The 22,798-nt window shown below is 33.7% G+C and overlaps 1 protein-coding gene across 1 annotated transcript in view; it reads right to left on the bottom strand.

Moving 5' to 3' along the window:
* ERGIC2 (ERGIC and golgi 2) overlaps window positions 1-22,798 on the bottom strand; it is a 40,106-nt gene that overhangs the window by 14,848 nt on the left and 2,460 nt on the right. The window contains exons 2-8 of the mRNA XM_010357021.2: window positions 15,772-15,914; window positions 14,357-14,465; window positions 12,486-12,532; window positions 11,130-11,200; window positions 5,958-5,998; window positions 1,961-2,062; window positions 722-817 (exon numbers count right to left, since the gene is read on the bottom strand). Coding sequence (XP_010355323.1) covers window positions 722-817; window positions 1,961-2,062; window positions 5,958-5,998; window positions 11,130-11,200; window positions 12,486-12,532; window positions 14,357-14,465; window positions 15,772-15,877 — 572 coding nt within the window. The 5' untranslated portion in view covers window positions 15,878-15,914. The remainder of the gene's footprint in view (window positions 1-721; window positions 818-1,960; window positions 2,063-5,957; window positions 5,999-11,129; window positions 11,201-12,485; window positions 12,533-14,356; window positions 14,466-15,771; window positions 15,915-22,798) is intronic.

Raw genomic sequence — 22,798 nt, forward strand, 5'->3', positions numbered from 1 at the left:
AGGAATTACGTTTTGATGAGGACCACCAAAACGTTAAGACAAAAACCTAATACCATACCAAAAAAAAAAAATGAACAAATTAATGAAATGTCTAGGTAAGAGCTCTCTGGCTACTAAAACCTGGCAAGTAGAAGGTTGTAATTGATATTTACCTACAGTTCAATTACTTTAATACACAACACATGACATGACTGCTTTACTTTTGTTTTGAAGTAGTTTTTAAAGTTAGTAGTTTTCTCTATCCTGAGACTGAAGCCCCACACAACAATCTCAAGACATTAAAAATACATATATACAGTATTTTAAGCATTCCTCTAGTAGTTGGCTATATGTTATTTGATTAGCAAAGTATTCATTTTTTTTTTTTTTTTTTTGATACAGAGTGTCGCTTGTGGCCCAGGCTGTAGTGCAGTGGCACAATCTCGGCTCATTGCAACCTCTGCCTCCTGGGTTCAAGCAATTCTCCTGCCTCAGCCTCTCGAGTATCTGGGATTACAGGCGCCTGCCATCACGCCCAGCTAATTTTTTGTATTTTTAGTAGAGATGAGGTTTCGACATGTTGGGAAGGCAGGTCTTGAACTCCTGACCTCAGATGATCCACCCGCCTCGGCCTCCCAAAGTGCTGGGATTACAGGCGTAAGCCACCCTGCCTGGCTAGAATTTACTTTTAACCAAGCTCCAACTTTGTTTAAAGTATTTTCAGTAAGTGAAAAGAACATACTTGCCCACTGTTATGTGAAAATTCCCTGCTACTTTATTGACATATAGATGGCCATGAATTCTGCATGCATCTGGAGACTGTGATGAATCATCTTCTCTGTTAAAATAAGATATATTATTTAAAGCACATTCAACATAGTTACCATTTTATGATGAGAAAAATGTGTATAGAAAAAAAAAATCCCTAAAGATCATTTTTTAGGTAATATTCTAAATGTTAAAAATAGAATAGCAGTTTCCTGAAATCTAGACATTTATAAAAATTACACATCTATAAACTGGGAAAAAAATACTTATTTAATATCTGTAACATTTACATAAATTTGAAATTCCATGGTTCTTCAACTCTAGCCAGAGGACTAAGTCCGGTGACAGAAGACTAAAACAAAAGAATTAATCCAAAAAGACATTTTCTTCATTTATTTCTGGTACTGTAGCAGGGAGAGGGAGGGAGGGCAGAAATATGATTGAGGTAAAGGAAAGGTATGCCACCTAAGTTCAAAGAGACAATGACATTTTCTTAGTAAGCAAATGTAAAATCTTGCACATTTTTATTATGTTTATGATTATAGCATTTCCAAATATCCACTAATTTTTTTTTTTTTTCTTTTGAGACAGAGTCTTGCTCTGTTATCCAGGCTGGAGTGCAGTGGTACAATCTGACTCACTGTAACCTCTACCTCCTAGGGTCAAGCTATTCTCCTGCCTCAGCCTCCTGAGTAGCCGGGACTATGTACATGCACCCACCACGCCCGGCTAATTTTTTTGTATTTTTAGTAGGGATGGAGTTTCACCACATTGGTCAGGCTGGTCTCGAACTCCTGACCTCAAATGGTCCGCCCGCCTTGGCCTCCCAAAGTGCTGGGATTACAAACGTGAGCCACTGCTCCCAGTCTCTAATCTTTAAAATACAAAAACGTGAAATAAAATTTCTAACCAAAGCTTATGGATCCTCAAAATAGTAAATGAAATTAATTTTTCTTAAAACTCAATATAATTTTATATGGAGGTATACCACACATAAAAAAGAAAATTAAATGCAAATAAATATTTGTGATAATTCTGATCAAAATCACAGCCTATAAATTTAAGAGCAAAAGGTGTCTTTATAGTAAAGAATGATTCTATTTCCCCTTCTTAAGAAAAATAAGATTCAGAAAACTAAACCAACACTTTAGTTTTAACTACGTCAAAGTAAATTCATAATAAACAGTTGCCACATTTAAAATACTGATCTCACCTTGGTGGAAGAGCTGTTGATGCACTTTTAAAAGCACTTTTAAATATCACATCTTGAAGTGAATGCTCTTCTTGTAGCCTACTCTGAATCAGCTGCAGCATCCTAAATAAGAAACAAGCAATAGTTTAGAACTACAGAAAGGTACACAAAGAGAGCTGACACTTATTCAAAAATGACAATGTTTAGCTGACTTAGCTAAACCATACATTTATTATTACAGGATTTCATAGTCTAAAATAACATACCAAGTTTTCTTTGGTCATTTCCTTGAAAGCAAGTGAGGCAGGGCGGCTAGAGGTCTAATAGCTGAGCTCCATAAGCCTGTTTGATCCCATCAGTAATGGATGTGCAGTCAGGATCACCAAAGTAGGGCTTCTACTCACTTAAGTATCTAAATTAATCTTTCATGCATACGTGCACAATTACAAGATTATTTTCTTTGTCAGACACTGAACAAAATACTATAGATACAAAGAGTAAGACAAATAAGGGGCTACACAATAGACTTGATGGATTTGAAGTGGTACATTACTCAGCATAAACTCATACCACAAGTATCTCATTTTAATTACAAGAATTTCTCTCTCTACAATACTTCTACCATTGAGCTGTGTTAACTCCTACAATTTTCGGCAATAACTTTGTGTCATCTCTTTTAATTCTATTTCTTTAAATAACTAATATTCCAAGTCATCTGTAGTAAAGTTCAAACTTGGTAAGTACAAAAATTATACACAGTGGGAAGGGAAGAATAAACAAGTGGAGCACAGATAATTCTAATAGCAGTGAAATCATTCTGTATGGCAGTATGGTAGATACATGTCATTATAGATTTGTCAGAACTCACAGAATGTATGTTCAACACCAAGAGTGAACTCTAATGTAAACTATGGTGATGATGTGTCAACACAGGTTCACTGATTACAACAACTATATCCAACCTGATGCAAGATGTTGATAATGGAGGAACCCACAGGGGGACGGGTATATGAGAACACTACTTTCTGCTCAATTTTGCTGTGAGTCTAACTACTCTAAAAGAAAAATACATATATGTAACTTGGGAAAAAGTTATAAACATAGGTACTCACAAAAAGAAAGCAACTGTAAATCTCATAATACTTTACCATCCCACCATAATGATAAAATAAGCACTTTCCAGATGTGCAAGCAGAAGATTAAAAACTTACGCATCATCTATCTAGAAAATTAGTAAAACAGGCCTATTTAAAATAACAAGTTATATTTATACTGTATAGTTTGGAATAAAATAAATCTGAAATCTAGACATAAAAAGTAGAAACCAGAAAGGTTCTGTCCAGGGTTTGAAATTTACAGTTAAAGAGAGATTAATTGTGATCCTAAATATTTTAGGAAAGTATTATAGATAAATTGAGAGAAAATTTAAATCTCTTAGAAAATTCCAGAAGTAAAGAACATTTTGGTATGCACATTAGTTAGGAAGATATAAACCTTGGGTATCTCTAGGCCATTCAAGAGCTACTCAATAATTTTAGAATCAGAACGTGATAATCTAGGATGCTTCAAGAAGCCAGATCCCATCTTCAGATTCAGACATTTGAAGACTTAAAATCTTTGGATCCAGTGGCAGCAGAAATGGAAATCTTCACATTTTTCTGTGTGTCTTGTATATTAAGAGTTCAACTTTTGAAGTACGGCAGTGATCAAGGAGTTTGATGACAACAAACTATACATACGTGTATATGTATGTATGTATTATGTGTGTGTTTATGAAAAAAATTTCTGCCTTCACTGTGTCAATAAATATCCCAAACCTATATTCCACACATGAAGGTATGCAGAAAACTACTGTGATGGCAAATTTATATCACCTTAAGAGTAGAAATACAATCTCTTCTCCCACTTATTACTAGTTTCGAGCATTGAAAAAAATTCTAAATGAAAGGAGAAATCTCACTTTAATGTTTCTGGATCAAAGTAAAGTATTTCATCTGCGGATGGGTTTCTACTAAAAATTCTAAGAGCCCAGAGACAGCTAACACTTAGTGCTTTTGTTCACCGACATTCAATTTCAGCTTTCATATAAAAACTCCCTCGAGTGGTGAAACTGGAAATTAAGAGAGAAAGACCCTTGGAATATGCTTAGGGACTAGAAAGAAAAAAATGGGTAAAGAAAAAAATTTTGGAATAATCTTAAACTATATAAAGCCTTTATAAGTGCAAGACATAACCTAGAAAATAAAAAGCAATATATGGGGGGTGGGAGACAGAAGCACTTATAACAAAGAACTATTTTCTTTAAAAGTAATTCTTATAAAAAAACTAACCAAGCAAAATAGGCATATAGGCAAACATTTTCACAAAAAAAATGCAAATGAGGAAAAAAACTCACAAAGACAGTCAATTGATTCATAAAGAAATGTTAATTAATAAAAGCATAGTACCAATTTTCACCCATCAATCTGGCATATATTTTTTAAAATTCTAGGTATTCCCATTGTTGGTGAGGTTGTACAGAAACAAGTACTCTAGCCTTTTGGAGTATAACTGAAATAATAATTTAGGAGGACATAGGCACTATCAAAATGTTAAATATCCTCAGAGAAATAAATTCTATTTCTAGAAATACACAAACACACAAACATATACAGAATTAGGTTCAAGAATGTTCACTGAGTATTGTTTTTAATATTAGAATTCTGAAAGCAATCTAAATACCCATCAATAAGGATCCAATTAAATAAACTACAATCTATCCATAAAATAGACCATTATATATATACAGAAATGAGTCCAAAATATCACGTTAGGTAGAAAAAAGCAACTTAATTCTGTATATATATTTCTGTATACAAATAATTATATGTTTTTATAGGTAACACATTATAAAATATATAAATATATTATAAAAATATAATGAACATATAAACTTTTATATATTATAAAATATGTAATATACTCATATATATCAGAACTATATAGAATTATATACTATATATTATATGGATTATATGTAAGAATTATCATAATTTTGTATATATACACAGAAATATATATAATATACATATTATATACATACACACAAAATGTCTGTCTAGAAGGCTACCCAAGAAACTTATTACTGGTTATTACTGCTAATCAGTGGCATTAGTTTGCAGAAAGATAAGGGGGCTTTTACATTTACTTTGTATCTAGGTGCCCAATCTTTTGGCTTCCCTAGGCCACATTGTAAGAATAATTATCTTGGGCCACACATAAAACACATTAACTACAGCTGATGAGTTAAAAAAAAAAAAATCACAAAAAACTCATAATTTTTTCAGAAAGTTTACAAATTTGTGGCCAGGCACAGTGGCTCATGCCTGTAATCCCAGCCCTCTGGGAGGCCAAAGTGGGCGGATCACTTCAGTTCAGGAGTTCAAGACCAGTCTAGTCAACATGGTGAAACCGTATCTCTACTAAAAATACAAAAAATTAGCTGGGCATGCTGGTGTGCGCCTGCAGTGTGCGCCAGCTACTAAGGAGGCTGAGGCAGGAGAATCGCTTCAACCTGTGAGGCGGGGGTTGCAGTGAGCCAAGATTGCGCCACTGTACTCCAGCCTGAGCGACAGTGAGACTCTGTCTCAAAAAAAAAAAAAAAGTTTACAAATTTGTGTTAAGCTACATTCAAAGCCTTCCTGTAGGGCCGCAGGCTGGACAATCTTGCTTTATATCATTTCTATTCAAATTGAATTTTTAAAATGATCATATATTACTTTTGTAATCAAAAACATGTTGATACCATTTTAAATAAAAACTAAAATTTATGAATCAAAGTTTACCAGAAAAAAGATTATGCATGACTTTCTTAAGATCTGATGGTTTTTGAAATTGTAAAGATTATATTATATACTAAATTCTGCTAATAATTCATCCAAAGAAATCCCTAGAGAAATGTGTTAGTCCATAAATAGTTTACAATAGACAAAATATGACTTAGATTTCTATGGAGCACAATACTTTGTTCTCTTATTACCTCTGCCACTCTTTCTGCTGTGGTGAAAGATCAAATACTGCCTGAAATGAAAGAAAACATAATCACTAGCACTGTCAAATTATATTGGCTTTTACACTACAATTTTAAAATTTGTTCTTTGAGCAAGAAACATAAACTTATAGTGTTGTTAAAAACAAGTATTCATGGTTTACATTCAACTTCTATAAGTCAAATTAAAATTTCAATGTGCTATCTTTACTGAAAAATAGCATAAAGAAATTTTACGAATCACAAATATTTTCCTGTTACAGTTATCGACATTTACAGGAATATATGCAAGTTGACAATTCATCACATGTACAAAATGGTATCTTGGGGCTTAAAATCATTTAAATGATGCTAGCATGAAATTCACAAGTATTGGGGTAGAAAATGACATACAGAGTTATATTCAAGCATCCAAAGCCCAAATTCTTGCTGGTAAAACACCATAATAAAATCAACAATTTTTGAAATGAGTTTAAAAATAGCACGGTAATTCCCAAATGCATTGATCAACAAAGAACTACTTAAGAAATTTTATCTAGGTATGATCAAAGTCAGACTTGGCTACTTGTAGAGTCAGAGAAAAATATGCAAACTTCTCATAGTAGCTATATCCACAATTTAATTTTGCAACAATAATCCACTTTTTGGCCAGGCATGGTGGCTCTCACACCTGTAATCCTAGCACTTTGAGAGGCCAAGATGGGTGGATTGCCTGAGCTCAGGAGTTCGAGACTAGCTGGGGCAACAAGGTGAATCCCTGTCTCTACCAAAATAAAAAAAAATCAGCAGGTGGTGGGCTCCTGTAATCCCAGCTACTTAAGAGGCTGAGGCACAAGAACCGCTTGAACCCAGGAGGCGGAGACTGCAGGAAGCAGAGATTCTGCCAATGCACTCAGTCTGGGCAACGAAGTGAAACTCCGTTTCAAAAAACAAAAAAATCCACTTTTCTAGTCCTGGTTCACAGCACTACTTCTGTGACTTTTAAATTTAATTTTATCAATCTGGAACCTGCCTCTCCCATAACTGTGAGCCTCATGTCTAAGTTTTATACAACTATATGCTCCACGTTAAATTGTCCCAATCTTTCTGACGTTTCCTTTGATTATACCTCCTGATGAATTTGCCTAAAGCATGCTACCAAACCTTTTTCACATTATAGCACACAAGGAAAATGCTAACATCTATAGAACACACCAATAAGGCTGTTTGCAGTTACTCTCCAGCTAATGTATAAATAAAATGATTGACAGTGGGGACTCTATGATTCTTCCTTTGAATTCTATAACCTTCTTTGTACAATGTTTACTTAGCACAAAGGTATAAAGAAACTACTTTGCTAGGCCCTATGCTAATTCATTTTCTCACTTAACCTCCCTAACAACCTGGTGAATTTGTTACTCCTCTTCCCCTTTTACACAGGAGGAAGCAGGAGCTCAAAAAGTTACAAACTTTCCAAAATCACAGATAGTAAGTAACAACCAATACACAAACTCAGCTCTATCAGATTCCTTAATTTCCCACCTTCAAAAAATTTTTCTTGTCTTTAAATAGTAACTAAATGCAATAGAAATACTAGAATAGTAACCATCATAGCACATTGTATGATCATGGCTTGTAAACTAGTAAAGTTATCAGGGCTAGGTTTTTAATATTCAGAGTGCATATTAAAATAATGAATGAAAAAATATTTAAGTTAAAATTATATTTTTAATAATTTTATATTAAAAATAATTCTTAAATACTTTTATATAAATTAGGACAAAGGAATGAATAGTTTCCTAAAAGCACTGTTAAACACTTTAAATATTACTGATGAAAAGTATACAATTAAACATTTAGAAGTTCTTAACTTTCTCATTAAGATACAACTTTTAACAATTTAAATAAAATCTTCCTGCTCCAAAATTACTAGAAGAGATGGCAGAAACTGTTTACAATGAAAACAGTCAACAATACTGTCCCAACTGCATAATTCTAACATATCACTATTGCCTAAAACCTGCAAAGCATTTTATAATACATTTTTGAGAACTACAAAGAAGAAAGAATGAAATTAATGATTCTCAAAAGTTTAAAATCCAGCTAGAAAGATAAGAGATGTAGGGGGAAAAAAAAAGATAAAATCAGGCATCTCATAAATGTCAAAAAAAAAAAGAGTGTGACCACAACAGTTAGAATACAGACAGAATGCTTTAACAGTGTAAGTGACTTTTAGAGGATACATTCAAGATTATAATACATAAACATGAAATTCTCAGTGTCCAAAAGAAACATAAAAATGAGGATGCAATCTCTTAAATCATTTAAAATTAACATTCATATGTTGGAAACTTTCATGAATTTATATATGACCACATACAAACGAAACCAAGTTGAGAAAGAGCCCAAAACAAGTTTATTTCATAGGATAGAAAAACCCATGTGAAAGGGATTTTTCCAGTTCAGAGCAACAGAGAAAATGGGTAATAAAAGATAATAGCAGAAAGATATAGGCAGTCATGCTATAATCCATAAAACATACCTACATATTCTTGCCGTAAAATAAATCTCAAAAAGTCCCTCCTCAACAGAATGGAGAATCCAGAAATTAAGCTGCACACCTACAGCCATTTGATCTTTGACAAAATCAACAAAAACAAGCAATGGGGAAAGGACTCCCTATTCAATCAATGGTACTGGGAGAGCTGGCCAGCCATACGCAGAAGAATGAAACTGGGCCCAGATCTTTCACCATATACAAAAATTAACTCAAGATGGGTAAAGATTTAAATGACCTTAAACTATAAGAATCCTAGAAGAAAACATAGGAAACACCATTGTGGGCATCAGTCTTGGAAAAGAATTTATGACTATGTCCCCACAAGCAATTGCAACAAAAACAAAAATTGAAAAGTGGGAGCTAATTAAACTAAAGAGCACAGAAAACAAAACAAAAACTACCAATAGAGTAAACAGACAACCTACAGAATGGGAGAAAATAGTCACAAACTTTGCATCTGATAAAGGTCTAACATCCAGACTCTATAAGGAACTTAAAACAACTGAACAAGCAAAAAACAAATAACCCCATTAAAAAGTGGGCAAAGGGCATGAACATATACTTCTCAAAAGATATACAAGCGGCCAACAAACATGAAGAAATGCTCCATGTTACTAATCATAAGAGAAGTGCAAATCAAAACCACAATGAGAGGCCATCTCACATCAGTCAGAATGGCTATTACTAACAAGTCAAAAAAAAACCCAAAAAACAAAAACCAGATGTTGGAGAGGCTGTGGAGAAAAGGGAACACTTATATGCTGCTGGTAAAAATGTAAATTAGTTCAGCCAATGTGGAAAGCAATTTGGAGAGTTCTCAAACAAATTAGATTATTTAACCCAGCAATCCCATTACTGGGTATATACTCAAAGGAAAATAAATCATTATATGAAAAAGACACATGTACTCCTATCTTTATTGCAGCACCATTCACAATAACGAATACATGGAATCAACCTAAGTACCCATCAATGGTAAATGGGATAAAGAAAATGTGGTATACATGCACCAGGGAATACTATGCAGCCATAAAAAAAGAAAAAACTTCTATCCATTGCAGCAACATGAATGCAGCTGGAGGCAATAATTCTAAGCAAATTAACAGCAGGACAGAAAACCATATACCATATGTTCTCATTTATACTGTATGTTCTCATTTATAAGTGGGAGCTAAACGTTGGGTACTCACAGACATAAAAATGGCAACAACAGAAAGTGGGGACTATTAGAGAGAAGAGGGAGAAGGGAAAGGGCTGAAAAACTATTGGTTATTATGCTCAGTACCTGGGTGATGGGATCAGTCATACCTGAAAACCTCAGCATTATACAATATACCAAGGTAACAAACCTGCACATGAATCTAAAATAAAAATTGAAAAAACAGTACCTCTTCAAAATGATAAACAAAATAAGGTAAGAATGGCAGAAAATTAAAAAAAAAAAAGTTAAAGTTAAATAAGTATTCTTAAGATAGTATAAATGCAATACCAATATTAAAGTATCTAATAATAATCACTTTGATCAAAATGAGCAGATAATAGTGTAGTATGCTGTCATATATGAATCTGTAAGGTAACTAAGTTCATAAAAAAATTACTTCAATATCAATTTTTTTGAGTGGCAAAACGGGTCAGAAAGTAGAGTCAGAGTGGCAATAACAAAGTTACTGCTTCTGTAGAAATTTCTATTTAAAATGTGTATGTCAAAAGGCATATATCAAGTTTGTAGCTGTACACTAAAATTAATTCAATAATCAAAACTGGCCAAGGACTTCATTTTCTTTCCTTTAACCCCATACATTCAGTCACTTCTACTCCCCGTCCTTCACCTTCACTCTTCATTTTGCAAATTTGCTAAAAGAAGGGTTCACAATTGTCAATGATTTTAAAAAAAAGGAACTCAAGAACGCATGTGTAAATACAAGTACCACCACGCCAACAGAGCAGTCCGCAACTAAAAGTTGCTGAGGTCCTCATGCTTATTCTCAAAAGCTTCTTTAGGGCTAGTTCTGATCATGACTCGTTATCACCGTATCTGCCACTGAAATGTGACGATATTTGCTGATAAATCAATGATGTTATATTCAACTTGTGCTTTGAAGATAATAAGAAAATGTCAGCATTTCACACGCTGTGGGAAATGGAGGCGTAAAGGAGGAAGGAAGTAGTAATGCCCATGAAATTTCTCCTCTTAGAAAGATACTGCTTTATTCTTGACTGTAAGAGAAATACAGTTCAAATATTTTAAATACTTAAATTTGGTAATAGTAGAATACAAACAGGACATAAAAGTGCCCAAATCACTATATATACTAGAAGTAAAGTAAAAAGGAAACTACTGGAAAGTAGTAACAAAAATATAAAAGAAGGTTATAAAACAGACTTTAGACACATCCAAAATACATCCAAAATGTTAACAACGGTCACCTCAAGATTCTGGTATATAACCTAACTTTTCTGTTTTTCCCCCTAAATTTATTACAAAGAATATGGATTACTTTTGAAACAAAAGAATTATACTAAAAACTATTTTAGACAAAACTAAAAAGCAACTATCAAAACTGTCTTCGAGGGTATAATTCCTCAACCCATGTATTTCAAAAAACCATGTGAATCAAACTTACTGGCTCATAAACTAGACCATCTGCAGATGCAACCATTGTTTCTGCTAAATCCAATACATCCGCTCCAACATCTGCATACAGAAAAGAATTAGAAGTTTTACATTCTATGCTTGGCGGCAAACCATCTCCAATATAAACAAATTAAGACAACTAACAGAAAACTCACCAAGCCAAAAAAAAATCAAAACAAAACAAAACAAAAACTCACCAAGTATGTAGAATCACTTCCTATGTATTTGTCCAAAAGCTAAAAGTAGCCTTATATAGCTTTGGTGGAGATTATTCCAAAATGTAATAATGTTTTTTCTACTTCTTACCCAGTAAAAAAAAAAGATAATTCAAGATCTCATTTAAAAAGGATAAGTGTTACTGAATTGAAGATCTTTGCAAATACTGGCAAGAACCTACTCACAAGTACTAAGTGGCTGCTGAACAAAATATTAATTCCCAGAAATATTTTTAGAGATTAAAAGAAATCTTAAAGTAAAGCTACAAATCAACAAATAGGAAATTTTATTTGGAAAAGGCTAAAATTTAACAGTATTCAAACATCCAAAATAAGGCAAAATATCATATATTCAGAATTACCACTAACTACAAGTTTAAATATAAAGTATTTTTTTATCTCTTAAAACCACTAACATAAGGAAAAATATATTGAAAAGATTCAAGGTCATTCATAGATGAAATCTCACAGAAAATAACCTCTAATTAATTGGGTAAAATTATTTCATACTTTTAAAAACGTAAAAATTTTCTCTGAGTTCTTGGTCTGTAATATTTAAGCAGTAACTCAATAAAATATTTTTCATGCAAAAGCATCCTTATTTTTGAAAACAGTATTGATTCAAACATTCACTATGTGGCATATTTAGCATTGTTCCACTTCTACTAGTAAAACCAAGTGAGTCCAGTGAAGAAAAAAAAAAGGGTAACCTATCACCATTAACTTAAAAGAATTGGATCTGTATTTTTAAACACAAGAGTAAACATAAAGGGTGGTAAACTGAAACAGTGACACGAGGATATGCTTGTGAAACATGGGTATAAAAGCTAGTACTCCAAACAAAAAGACAGAAAGGATGTACATAAACTAGAAAGCTGATTCACAATCATTTCCTCCAACTTTCTTTTAATTATACTAATGTGAAAGTTTTATCTCTTCTCTTTATGGAAAAGAAACTTGAAGAATATAAGCTGAGGAGTAGGACAATTTGCATTATTAAATAATATCACAGTAAAACTTTAAAATATTATAAAGGAAAAATAAAGGACAATCAGTGGTTTTTATTTCTGATTGGCAATTGTTTGAACCATAACCTACATGTGGATTCAGCAAGTTGAAGGTGTACTTACATTGACACTTCATGGCAACAGTAATATCTATATTGATTCTCAATTTGCTGAAAGACAAAATATTAAACACTAGTACCTACCAATTAATCAGCAAAACATGAGAAATACAAATCAACTGACCTATTAAAAACTTGGATTTCAAATAGAATTATGTCGATTAGAATTTGAATTGCATTTCTCATGGCCAAAACAAAGGCTCTTTAAAGTACAAGTTCTATTTGCCCTTATTCCAAAAGCTTTTCTGACTTCACAGGTTTTGAACACAGTATCCTTTAATAATGGCAACTCTATAATCAATAACTCTAAGCAAGTCAGAAAAAAGTCTTAACCTCTTAACCTCTATTTATATAAACTTTCAATAGAATGTTCCTTTAAGAATGTAAAACTCTCAAAATCAAGAATTAGGAATTGTCTTTCTTCGCTGTTTATCAAATACCATATATTAAGCATGATGCTAAATGTCCTACAAATATTATCTTCTTTATTCCATATCATGGAGCTATAAATGGATGGCTTCACAGATTTTCAAGTAAACCACTAGTGTTCAGGGTAGTATAATGGTGATGTGATTAAGATCACATCACCATTAAAGTGCCATACTGGAAACCAGGTCTATGTAACTCAGGATAAATGCAACCAAACTAACAAAAGTAAATCACCTGATGCTTAAAATTTTTCATGGCCTTTCATTTTCAAATGATTAGATCAAATCAATTTTCGAATACCAGAATGAAGCACAGTGAATAATAGACTGGCTACGATCAAATTCAGTCCCGTGCTTTCTATCAAAACTTTTTTCTGTGTAATAATTTTCATCTGATTTAAAAAAGGAATTACAGATTTTTAGGCTTTCATAAAGTCTTAAAGTCATCTAGAGTTCAAACTGTGCTCCAAATAACCCAGGAGTTTAGGCTCAGGAGATTAGGAACCAGGAGTAGGCCAAGTAGACAAGCTTCCGCATATCCTCACCATGCTTATGTGGCGAACTATGTAATATATAAGACTTCATTTGGAATAAAATGAAGTATTGCATTGGTGCTGAAAACCATAACAAACTCTTTGAAAACCAATGCTATCCTAAATAATACATTAGAGATGAAGAAACTGAAGTCCAAAAGAAGTCAGTGGTGTGACCTGCCCAAGGTTACACAGCAATTTACAAATGTTGACTAATTTAATTCTCATAAAACTCTTGAGGAAGATACTATAATTGCTGTCTGCACTTTACAAAAAAGGAAACTGAAGCATACACAGGTACAGATTTAGTAAGTTCCCTAAAAGTATGTAAATGGCTAACCTGGACTGTAATTGAAAACTAAATGTGTCTTCCTATTTGGTACAATGTTAATATTAGAAACCTATTATCTTCATTCCATTGAAGAAATCCAAATAATACAAATGAATAGATGTAAAGTGTATGATTAAGGTACTATATTTTCAAAAGTTTAAAAGTAATCTTATTTGTATAAACATTTAGCTTAGGTATAATTTATAGATATCAAGTCATAAGGGTATACAATGTATCCTTAGACAATTTATTTTCCAGTTCACACAGATCAGTTAGGTATTTCAACCAGTTTAAAATATTAAACAATTTCCACAATACACATATCTAAGGAAAAATATTCCCCTAACTTTCTGAAACAAAGCATGCTAAATCAAAGAACCTCAGTTTTAGAATTCAACTACTATTTAAATGATTCTAAAAGGTTTCACTTAATGCATGCAATTAATGAGAATTTTTCAGGACGGTTTCTTCAGAACTAAAACAAACCAAATCTAGAAGGTTATACTTTTTCTTTTTTAAAAGATATGCTCTTTTTAAAACAATTTGAATCTAAAGGTATTTCAAGAAGGAAAAAAATGATTACCTAGAAAAATCCTTGTCTACTTCGTATTCATACTTCATCCATGTATCTTGATATACTGAGAATTCCATTATGGTTAATAAAGCCATAGTTGTAAATGCTATTAGAGAAACTGGGAAATCCAACAACAAAAGAAAAACAGAATTAAAACAACAAAAAAAGCAAAGAACAGGAAACTAATTTAAGTGAGATTAAATTTTCAAAAGAAAAAGCCTAATAATATAATTTCTACTTGAATGAATACTATAGAAGGTTTTTATTCAAAATGTTTATTATATATTTTATCTAATACAGCACAAAAGTCAAGCTTTAATATACACAAATATGAACATAATCATTTGCACTACTAAGAAAGCATTTTATTTCTCCAATTTTATGGGCATCTCTCACTAAGTAGATTTGACAAAATTTGTATTTTCTTATATACAGCAGTGTCACTGATAGGATAAATGATGAAAGTAAGCATGCCTTGTAGTACAAATTTGGAAACAGTTGCTTCGTTATTAAAAATGCATCCATGTCTATAAATATAAATTGTATATCAATGTATGTAAATTGGGCTACAAGCCCAATTCAAAACAAAAAGCCAGCCTAATTTCTCAGATCCTGAGAAATCACAACAATCTGTGTGCCAGAAACTCAAATAACATCTCTAAGTAGCTAACAAAACTCTCTTCTACTTTGCAATCTCCTAAATATATCACCTCATTTACAGAACTGAGTAAAAGATCTGACAAAAACAAAATATATTATATAGTACGGCAAAATACTTAAAATAGATTTTGCAAGAACTTGTACTATTTTCATTAACAAAACTTAATCACAAGTGGATCAGAAATAGTAAGCAACTTATTACCCATTTTACAAAATAAAATGTCAACCTAATTTGAAATACATTATTTTACTAGCTCTTCATGGGGAAAGAAATTATACTGAATATTGTTATAGTTACACATTTCTCTTATGTATTTCATTATTTATTTTACTTAATGGATACTTTTATCTGTACCAAGCACTAGGTCTAAGCATTTTAATGAAAACATTAATAGTACAGTAACCCCTAGGAGGTAAATACTAGATCATTTCTATTTCATAGAAGAAACTAAGACAGATAGTTTTGAATAACTTCCTCAAGGTCACATATTTAAGAAAGGGCATCAAAGCAGTAACAATGGTTTAATGTATTAATGTTTTAATAAACACTGCCAAAGGCACAGATGGCACTGAGTTGGAGGCTATAGAGAATATTAACAAGAATAAATGAGAGCCAATAGAGTGGCATGAAGACAGACAAGTTACGAAGTTACTATAGAATTCACTGACAAATTCTACCTCATGGCTACATTTCTATATGTTGTTGACTGGATCACTCAGAAGTTGTACTTACTACAGGACTTTTAATGTGAACTGATACTCACCTGTACCTCCACTGGCTGAAGTCTCTACATAGCTCTCAGGAACCTTCGGAAAGGCATCCAACTCTTTTACCAAACTTAAAGTTTTTTTCCGATTCAGTCGCCTCATCTTCAGGAAAACCTTCCTCTTCCTTCATATAGTCATGCTAAGGAATAAATAAATTAATGAATAAATGAATCCTTTAAAGAGAAAAAAGGTTTCTTTAAATTTAGGATAACTGACAAATGTCCTTACAACTACTTAGCATTCTCATTCCCCCCTTAAAAAAAACATAGTATTTATCCACACTACTCCTTTCCCCATTCATGCCCTGACAAAAACTACTAATAGAAGGCAATTTAAATACAAAAACATATTAAATAGCAAGAAAAAAGTGAAAAGTAATTAAACCACATTAATAATGTCTAAATACACAAATTAAGATAACGTTTTCTATTAAACTGAAAATTATATAAAAATAATACACTTCCAATAATGAATGACAGTGAAGTAAAATGGCCTGCTCATACATTACTAACAAGAATATAGGCCGGGCATGGTCGCTCATGCCTGTAATCACAGCACTTTGGGAGGCTGAGGCGGGTGGATTACCCGAGGTCAGGAGTTTGAGAGACCAGCCTGGCCAACATGGCAAAACCCTGTCTCTACTAAAAATACAAAAAATTAGCCAGGTGTGGTGGCACATGCCTGTAGTCCCAGCTACCTGGGAGGTTGAGGCAGGAGAATCGCTTGAAGGTGGAGGTTGCAGTAAGCCAAGATTGTGCCACTGCACTCCAGTCTGGGTTACAGAGTGAGACTCCATATCAAATAATAATAATACAAGAAGAAGAAGAAAATATTTACCACTCCTCTTCTAAGTAAATGCCCATTGAGGAACGTATCCTATGATAATAACCTGGGGTTTTAACCAAAATTTGATTATGAGGATATTTCTCACAGTGTTATTTTTAAATACTGAAGACAGAAACAAACCCATGGTATCCAATGTACAAATTAAGGTAAAGAAATGCATCTTCATGTAACCATTGAAAATCTTTTTTTTTTTTGAGACAGGATCTTGCTCTGTCACCCAGGCTGGAGTGCAGTGGCGTGATCTCAGCTCACCACAACCTCAGCCTCCCTGGCTCAAGCAATCCTCCTTGCCTCAGCCTTCCAAATAGCTGGGACTATAGGCATGCACCTCCACCCCCAGCAAATTTTTGTATTTTTTGTAGAGACGGAGTTTCACCATGTTGCCCAGGCTGGTCTCAAACTCATGGGCTGAAGTCTTCCACCCACCTCAGCCTCCCAAAAAAAGTGCTGGGATTACAGGTGTGAGCCATCACACCTGGCCTGAAATCTTTTATTAAAAAAAAAAAAATTAATGATATAAGAAAATAGTCATGATACAATACGAAAAGACTAGAAGGTCACATGGGTTCTAATTTTATGGGAGACAGGAAACGATATATAAGAAACAAAACTGAACATCTATACACAAAAATGTTAAAAGTAGATAATGAATTTTAATTGCCTTTACATATAACTTCAGATTTACCATGTTATCTATTTTTATAATCAAAACATTATTTAAAAATTGGCTGCTTGCTATTACCTTTTTATCAGTATGTCATCTACATCTAAAATTGTTATAAAGCCAACCAAATAACTGAAATCTTAGATCTTTACATAATTTTTATAACTGACTTATAAATAATACTATAGGTAATATTATAAAGAATTCCCAGTAATCAAGGCTTTATTAATAAAATCAACACATAATACAATGAATTATACAGTTGCAGAAGTCACTATAAGAGAAATAATGTCTCTGGAAGAGAGCAGACAGACTTTGGATCTGACATCTAAAGGGTAGGATTAATATAAAAAGAATAGGCAAAAGAAAGAACATTCATAAAGAAAAAGAAGGGCCAGAGAATGAAAACCCGGCAGTAAACATGAATACTGTCTAAAAGAACGAAGCTCTGACCAGGAGCTCTACTTATCAGTCTAGCAGGGAGCTACTACTCTGAAGTGGAGCTGAAAGCATTAATATGTTGATCTCCTCTGCCATTAAAGCCACCCAACTAAACTTCCCTTGCTGGTTCCACACTCCCAAAGCAGCCATCGAATTACGATTTTTTCTCATGCACTTAGCATTCTAAAGACAAAAACAGATGATGTAGAGAAAACAGATGACAGTTTCTGACCCCCATGTCAGTTATAAAACTGGTATTCCCACTGATAAATTAAGCTTCTGAATGTTTGCTATGTATATACCACGCTCATTAAGCTTGTTTAGCTGATAATCAAATTTATTTTCTGTACCTTTTTAGTAGTAATTGCACAAAAACTGACCCTTTTTCAATCTTTCAATTTCTACTTTTTCTGATTTGAGTAAAATATTAAATATCTGTATGTCTCTTCTCTTTAAAACAGAACTCTCCCTTAAAGTCAAGTCCAACTCCAACAATACATCTCTGGCAGCACACCTACAGCCAACTTAAAAGAATGAGTTGTCCCCATTCATCTACTGTGACTACTTCCTCACCCAACTCTCACCTCTTAACTAAATTTGCTCTGAGCAAGGTAATTAGCTTCCTTAGTACTAACTGACAGACACTCCTCAGTCCTTATCTAACTACACCTCTGAGAAAATACACTGCTTATCACTTCTTTTACTTCTTGAAATATTCTCTTAAGTGACATCACATTCCTCATTTTCATTCTACCTGGAAGACCCTCTGGCTTACTTTGCAGATTCATCTTCCTCTCAAGATTCTGCACTAGGTCCCCCTCTTAACCTCCACACCTTCCCCAAATGATGGCCCATTCCTTCCATTTCAATCTGCATGTTGATTTCTCCCAAATCTTGACTCTCAGCCCAAATCTCTCTGCAGGTATGTATAACCCCCTGCCTTCTGTTACCTTTTCATTTGGACATTCCAAACACAATTCAGACTCAACAAGTCCAAAAATGAATACTTCACCCTGTCAAAATTATTCCTCCTGTATCTCCTATCTTAGTGATAACACCATAAGCCCAACTACACAAGCCAGAAACATGGATTACAGCCTTAGACTTAAGCTATTTCTAAATTTCTCTTAAATCTGCCTGTCTTCTCTTCTTCAGGCCCACTAAGAAATTCCTTATGTCCAAGTACATTCCTAGTCCCAACTGCCACAATCTATCACTACATTGCTTCAACAACCTCTAATCTTCAACCTTCCAATTCTCTCTCTATACTATAATAATAATAATCTTTTTAATACATAAATCTGATCATATAATATTTCTCTTCAAATCTTTGTAAAACTTCCCTTCCCACTACACTTAAGAGCTTGGATTCTATCCTAACATGTTTTACAGAGCCCTTCAAACACCAGGTCCTGCTAACCTCTCTTCAAATCCAATCCCTCACAGTCTACGTTCCAACCATACTAAATCACTATCAATTCCTTAAATATGCTATTCTCTCTGCCAGAAATATTTTTTCTTCCCCCTACCCCATCTCTACATTTGACTAACTCCTACTTACTCTTCAAGGCCCAGTCTACTCATTTCTACCTTGAGCAAGCAGGGGGACAAAAACACTTTGCATGGTCTTCAAAGTCTATCTGTTTCTAGAACATTGTACCTTTATCACACTATATCTAATTGCTTCTTTTTTTGTTCTCTCCACTGGATTGTTAGAGCAGGAACCATGTCTAACTTGATCTTTGTATCTCTAATGCCTAGCAAACAGGTATTCAACATTTATGAGAAAAGGAAGGAAGGAAAATTTCCCAGAAACACCACAGAAGCACATCTTTCAAATCACAGCAGTATGTCATACTTAGGTAAGCAAATATATAAAAATAAAAATAAGATCCACAAGAAGGATTTTTCTGTTGTCCTCTGTCCCAGGACCTAGAACAGTGGCCATCACATAGTCAGTATAACACTGTTAAACAAATGAATAAAACAGTGAATTATATTTCTAAAAGTTTCTATAACGCTATATTTGTATAATGAGCTTTCTAAATGCTCTTTTAATTTATATATAAGGATGAAGATATGGCAAGCAGCTAGTTTTACTAATCTCCTAAGAATACATACAACCTATTCAACACTCCTCCCTTGAAAGTCTAGCTGGAATATATTATGTGGCTCCCTACACATCTCTAGCTTCCTTCATCCCTATTTTCCAGTGGATATCACTCTAGAATGGGGCACCCTGACCCTCAGCTACTCCACCAGTCCCATTCCTGAAAGCTCAGCACTAACCCACCTCCAAGAAATTCATTCCATTTTGAATACTTGCCAGCCTACTGTAAAAGTCACTGTCTGGCATAAACAAGGTATCCAATAACTTGTAGCTTTTCTAAAAGAACTTGCTCTATCTGCTCTCTTTATAAAACCTGACTTTCTATTGGTGGCAGTTCCATTCCAATCCTTAGTCATTTCTGAGACTCACAGGTTACAGAAGTGTCATGTTTTACCATATTTCTCAACCGCTGCTCATGTTTTGTGCTATGTATTATTTGAAGCTCTTTAGACATTAATTCATTTAATCTTGTAAATGATTCCATGAAGCAGATATTATTTTTAATCCCACTTTTTGATGAGGAAATGAGGCACAGAACTGTCAAATAATTTTCCCAGGTTACATAGCAGGTGGGCGAACTTGAAACTATGCTCCAAAACACAGTGCACACTGACTAACTTCCGTACTTGTTGCTATATTCCATTAACGTCTGAATATATTCATAATTTCCTTAATGACTTCGGCACCCAGTTCATTCAATATGATTCTCCCCCATTCCATTATCATCCTTTGGAATTCATGCTCCGATGGTATTCATCCCATAGCATTCATTCACAACAAAACCTTTTTACCATGTAAGCTTCAGAGCGCTTCTACTCTTGTGACCTCCATCTTAATTCTATGGAAAGCCACCCACGAGCAAGGTCAACCCTTAAAACTGTTCCACCTCTAAAATCCAAAACACACTGACTTCCCTCAGTAGGAACTATCCTTTAAACTCTGTCCTAAGATAAATCTGCCCTTCATTTTCACTGGTGTTCTCAAATCCTTTACATTCTACCAGATACCCAATTTCATTGCTTCCATTCCCACTCTATTTGCCTCTCTACTCAGTGTGGTAAGCCATTTTCAAAAATGTGTTTGGAAATACCTCAGATCATCAATGCTTGCCAGAAGTCATTGCTGTTCTGTGACAAAATTTTCTAGTCACAGACAATGTAGAAAAGAACTTTTAAAGCTAAATTTATTCAATTTTAAAATGGGTCCTTTATTCTGAAATTATTTTCTTCCTTTTTGTGTCAAAACAGCCTTTCCTTTATGAAATGATAAAACAGATATAACAGAGGTTGTTTAGTTTTTGGATGTCTTTATTCAGCAAAATTAAAAAATGTGATTCTAGATCAGATTCCTTTGACCACTGGTTGGTGCCGCCATTCACACCTTGACAATCTCCAGTATTATGTCTGTTTTCTTTGATGTCTCTCCTTAAACTGCCTTGAATATTAAAAAACAAAACAAACATAAACTCCAGAAAGTCACTGAAAACAGCTGGAGCTAAGACAAGACAGTCGTCCCTCAGTATCCATGGGGTATTGGTTCCAGGACCTCCCTTGGATATCAAAATTCTCAGATGCTCAAGTCCCTGACATAAAATAGTGTAGTTTTTGCATATAACCTATGCACATTCTGTTGTACACTTTAAATCATCTTTAGACTACTTATAAAACCTAATATAATGTAAATGCTATGTAAACAGTTGTACTGTTTAGGAAATAATGAAAAGAAAGAAGTCTGTAAGTATTCAGTACAGACACAATACTTGTTCAGTAGGCATGCAATTTTTCTTTTTTGAATATTTTCAATCTGCAACTGGTTGAGTCCACAGATGCAGAATACACAGATATGGAGGGGTGACTGTATTTTGAAAAACTTCATAAGACAAAAGAGATTACCTTTCATGTTGGAACACAGACATTATCAACACTCAGTGTAAGTAAAGTCACACAGTCTATACTTCATCATTGTATCCATCTGAATATAATGAGACTATCAGATGTTTTACCAAAATTAAAATACAGACTTCATGAACTTTTTAGAGTCTCCCAATTAAGTTTAATCACTTCTCCAAAGAAAAATGAAGACAAAAGTTGTTTCCTGCTACCCAAGTTTTGAGTTAACTTCTATTTTAATATATATTTGGCAATATGAGAAAAATTTAATTGGTTAATACATATGGCGAAGGTGTGGTCTGAACTGTGTTAACTCACATCTTGATATGCTGAACAAGGTATGTTGAAGTCTCAACCTCTGGTATCTATGAATGGGCCTTATTTGGAAATATTTGGGTCTTTCAGATATAACTAATTAAGATGAGATCATACTGCATCAGGGTGCTCCAAAATCTGATGACTGGTGTCCTTTTAAGAAGGCCATGTGAAGACACACAGAAACACAAGGGAAAATGCCATGTGAAGACAAAGGCAGAGACTACAGTGATGTGCCTACAAACCCAGGCACAGCAAGGACTGCCTAGAAGCCAGGAAGAGTCAAAGAAGGATTCTTTCCTAGAGTCTTCAAGTCTTGCTGACACCTTGATTTCAGACTTCTAGCCTCCAGAAATGTGAGAGAATAAATGTCTTTTGTTTAAGCCTCCCAGTTTATGGTAAGTTGTTACAGCAGCCCCAGGAAACTAATACAGGCCTTATAATTCAGGCCATCGCTGAATTTCGGAAATAAAAGGTAAAACTAAAACCTATCTGTAATTTTAAATTACTTGATTATATTGCATTAGAATACTTTACAATAAAAAACATTTTATAAGATAGGTTAGCTTTGCTTTACAAATACTATATAGCAACCCCCCACCCCCCTCAATTGTACTTACTTTTACCTTAAAATTTGGACCTTTTACAACAGAGTTAAACGTTATATTTGTTTACTGCAACATAATTCAAATAAATCTAATGACATTCTAAGTGACAAAAAGGTTTACTTGGAAGCCAAGGAAGACAGTATAAATGTG

Source organism: Rhinopithecus roxellana, chromosome 10, assembly GCF_007565055.1.
Source record: "Rhinopithecus roxellana isolate Shanxi Qingling chromosome 10, ASM756505v1, whole genome shotgun sequence".
Classification (NCBI taxonomy): domain Eukaryota; kingdom Metazoa; phylum Chordata; class Mammalia; order Primates; family Cercopithecidae; genus Rhinopithecus; species Rhinopithecus roxellana.